The sequence below is a fragment of the Guillardia theta genome, assembly GCF_000315625.1.
Source record: "Guillardia theta CCMP2712 unplaced genomic scaffold GUITHscaffold_599, whole genome shotgun sequence".
NCBI lineage: Eukaryota > Cryptophyceae > Pyrenomonadales > Geminigeraceae > Guillardia > Guillardia theta.
In genome coordinates, this window is record NW_005434119.1 from 1 (window position 1) to 3,598 (window position 3,598).

Genomic DNA, 3,598 nt, shown 5'->3' on the forward strand with positions numbered 1-3,598 from the left:
GTGGATCACAAAGACCTTCTTGTTGTGGTCGCAAACTCACAGAGCCTACATCCCCAACTCTCATCTAGCAAGGTGATGAGACAGTCGCCCATGTCGTCAGCGCTCATTGCAGCATTGCAGGCGCTACCCTGAGCATCGATGGATGCACCTGCTAGGCCTGTCAGACGTCTCGGCCGTTGGTCAGGGAGAGCAGAGAATCGTCGCAGACTTGACGAATCGAAGCCAACAAGAGCATGAGCAAGGGCCGGAGGAGGAAGGAGGGAAGGGGAGAGGAAAGGCGAAGGGAGGGGAAGGGGAGAGTTGACACTGAAGGCTAATGTGTTTTTAATCTTTGCAAGCATGAGGGGATATTTTGAGGAGAGCACGAGTTTGGTAGAGGGCATCTACTTTCCTTTCATCGCGTCACAGTCCGTTTGTTCTGACAGATGTTCATTTCATTGCGAGCAAGCCACGCATGAGGGCCAAGTGCTATCACTGAACAGTCTAGTGCATGCCCTACACCACCACGATGACGGCGCAAGATCAGCCTTCCGATAGATCCTACGACCCACCTGACCTTCATCCCGCGGTTCCCCCACTATGAACATGTCGTTTGCAGCTTCTCGCTTCACTCTACTCAGCGAGTCCGAGCCCTTGCGATCGGCGTAGTATACGTGCCCGTCCGCGGACGTCAGGTACCACTTGCCCGATGCAGCCATCAGGTCGTACTCCTGCCGGTCCTCGGGGCCTCGCGGGCCTCTCATCCCAGGCAGTCCCGGCAAACCTGCTGGTCAGTGAGCGACAAAACTCAAACTTGTAGGACACATATCGCTTCTAGCACACATATCGCTTCTAGCACACATATCGCTTCTAGCACACATATCGCTTCTAGCACACATATCGCTTGTTGCAGACACACCAGCTTTTCCGGGAAGCCCAGGAAGCCCCTCAAACCCTCTTCGACCCTCTTTGCCTGGGAGACCTGCCATGACACAGTTACTCTCTTGTTCCTCTCCCCTCTCTTCATACCTTGCGCCCCCTGCTCCCCGACGTCCCCTCGAGGTCCCTCTGCTCCTTGCAGACCTTGCATCCCCCTCACTCCTGCAGCTCCCGCCTTGCCCTCGTGGCCCGGAGCTCCAACATGTCCAGTGGCGCCATCCTTCCCTGAGAATCAGCATGTGACTGTGTGAAAGTGCGAGTTGATATGGCTGCACCTCGAACCCCCTTGACCCCTTCCTGGCCTGCAGCGCCCGGCATTCCTGGACTTCCCGTCCCTCCAGGGGGGCCCGGAGGACCAGGTGGGCGCTTTGCAAACATTTTCATCAAGTCTTGGACATCTGCATCTAGCCTGTGAAAGTTTTCTCGCAGGTTGTTGTCTTGAGCTGTCAGCTTCCTTTGCGTGAGGACCAGGTGCTGCTGCAACATCTTCTCACTCCAATCTGCGTCAAAAGCTGGCGAGCTCTCAAATTCATTCGTCGGAGTCAGCGAGCTCTTGCTATGCTTGCTTTCCTCATCCGAGTTAAGTAGTAAGCCAGCTAAACATCCAAGCAAGATACATGTGAAGAGCAGGAGATGCGTCCTGGTGCTGCTACCAGCATCCTGATCGCTTAGAAGTCACGGACACAGCGAATCACAAGAATCGGCGCCGTCGAAACAGAGACAGAGACAGAGACAGAGACAGAGACAGAGACAGAGACAGAGACAGAGACAGAGATAGAGAATAGAGATAGAGACAGAGACAGAGGGTCAGTGACAGGAAGGGGCTGGGGTCAGGAGCTTAGAGCTTCATGCTTACTTGGCTTGGATGCTGCTGGCTCCAACCTGCCCGCGTCTCTTCCCTCATTTCCTGGCTCATATTTGTGGCATATACAGTGGACCATCTCCCCTCCAAGGCCCGGGCCCCCTGGGCCCGGGTGCCAGGCCGGGCTACGGGCCCGGGCCCCCCGGGCCCTGGGCCTAAACCACTGAGGTATGGGCTAGAGGCAGTGGTTGGCCCGCGGATGAGATCGAATATAGTAGTTCCACCGTGACGAGCAGTGACGAGGACGAGACTGAGACGAGATCGGACGGCCTGCCGCAGTGCCGCCGGGCCCGAGCCACGCCGTGACCGCCGCTGGCGGCGCCGGGCCGGGCCCCGGGTTGCAAACTTGAAAGTTGTCCGAGTACGGTCCGCCGCTGCGGCGATGCCGCGGGGCCGGGGTTTTGGCGGCTGGTGGAGTTTTACTCCGGCCTCGCAGAAGGTAAACTTCACTTCGAGGTCGTCACTGGCGGGATTACACTTGGCGGCCTGCCTATCGGCACGGATGGTCCGCGGCCACCAGCTTTGTGGCGGCGGCGGACGTCTCGACTGACAGTGGTCAGTCGGCTGCCTCCGGGTATCGCGTCTGAGTCTAAGGGATTTTATTCCTCCTGCATGCTCCTGCTGCTTGTTGCTTGATTGCCTGACCCTTAGGCTGCTTGTCTGCGCGGCTTCGCGCTTGGGCTGGCGATGCCGCGTCTGGGTGCCAGCAGTGCTGGTTCTTTTCGGGCTTGTGTTTTGTGTGTGATTGTGCAGCTTCTCGCTGTGCGCAGTGTGCCAGTGTGCCAGGAGGTTCAGCTTGTTCCTCAGTGCTTTGTTTTGCTTGAGGCACTTTTTACCTTCTGCCAGTAAATCGGACTATCCTTGCTAGTCAGCTACGAGCGAAGGTTTCTACCCTCAACGAAGAGCTCTCGAAGCTCGGGCTCGTCCAGCTTAGAGTCATGTTCAAGACGCTGGTGAGGGCGAGCCATCTCCAGAAGCTGCGCTTCTTCCTCCAGGGGTCATCTCCGTTTCTCCCGCGGGTCCAGTCACAGATTCGTCGCTTTGACCTCTCTGTCCACCTGGCGCGCGGCTTGAGAAATACCACCGCTGGCCTTCCTCGCAGTACCTCGCCGCGCATCCCGACCTGCTCGAGTTTGCGAGGTTCAAGCGGGAGCTTCCGCATAGTCGGGGAGGGGACGAGTTCACGCCCTCTGAGGGTCTACACCCCGCTGCTTACTATACGGCTATCGCTCGCTTCCTCGCTTGGTACTCTGACCAGCCCATGTCCCGGACGCTGCCCTCTCCTCATAGCCTGGACGTTCACTGCTCGAGATCTCTCCGTGCCCAGAAGCATCCTCTGGCGACCTTCTTCGTTGAGGCGCACGACTTCGTTCATAATGCTGGAGCGATCCTCTACCGTCGTGTCGGAAGGCTCCTGCACCGGCCCGCCTGCAGATGGCACGGCGATCCCATCTGCCCCGGCTGCTACTAGGCTATGCCTGATGAAAAGTGCCTCAAGCAAAACAAAGCAGGAACAAGGGAGGGGGTGGATTTACTGGCAGAAGGTAAAAAGTGCCTCAAGCAAAACAAAGCAGGAACAAGCTAAACCTCCTGGCACACAGCGCACAGCGAGAAGCTGCACAATCACACACAAAACACAGGCCCGAAAAGATCCAGCACTGCTGGCACCCAGACGCGCAGCGCAACCCAAGCGCGAAGCCGCGCAGACAAGCAGCCGAAGGGTCAGGCAATCAAGCAACAAGCAGCAGAACATGCAGGAGGATTAAATCCCTTAGACGCGATACCCGGAGGCTGTCGACTGAATACTTTCAGTGGAGA

The 3,598-nt window shown here is 57.5% G+C and overlaps 1 protein-coding gene across 1 annotated transcript; it reads right to left on the bottom strand.

Annotated features, from left to right (window-relative positions):
- Positions 1-383: 383 nt before the first annotated feature.
- GUITHDRAFT_166987 (hypothetical protein) lies at positions 384-1,440 on the bottom strand (the record flags this gene model as incomplete). The annotated part of the gene is made up of 5 exons (XM_005817751.1): positions 1,194-1,440; positions 1,009-1,143; positions 899-961; positions 557-763; positions 384-418 (listed from the first exon to the last, which is right to left on the bottom strand). The coding sequence occupies exons 1-5, from the start codon at positions 1,402-1,404 to the stop codon at positions 384-386; spliced, it is 651 nt and encodes a 216-aa protein (XP_005817808.1). The 5' UTR covers positions 1,405-1,440.
- Between the last annotated feature and the right edge of the window lie 2,158 nt (positions 1,441-3,598).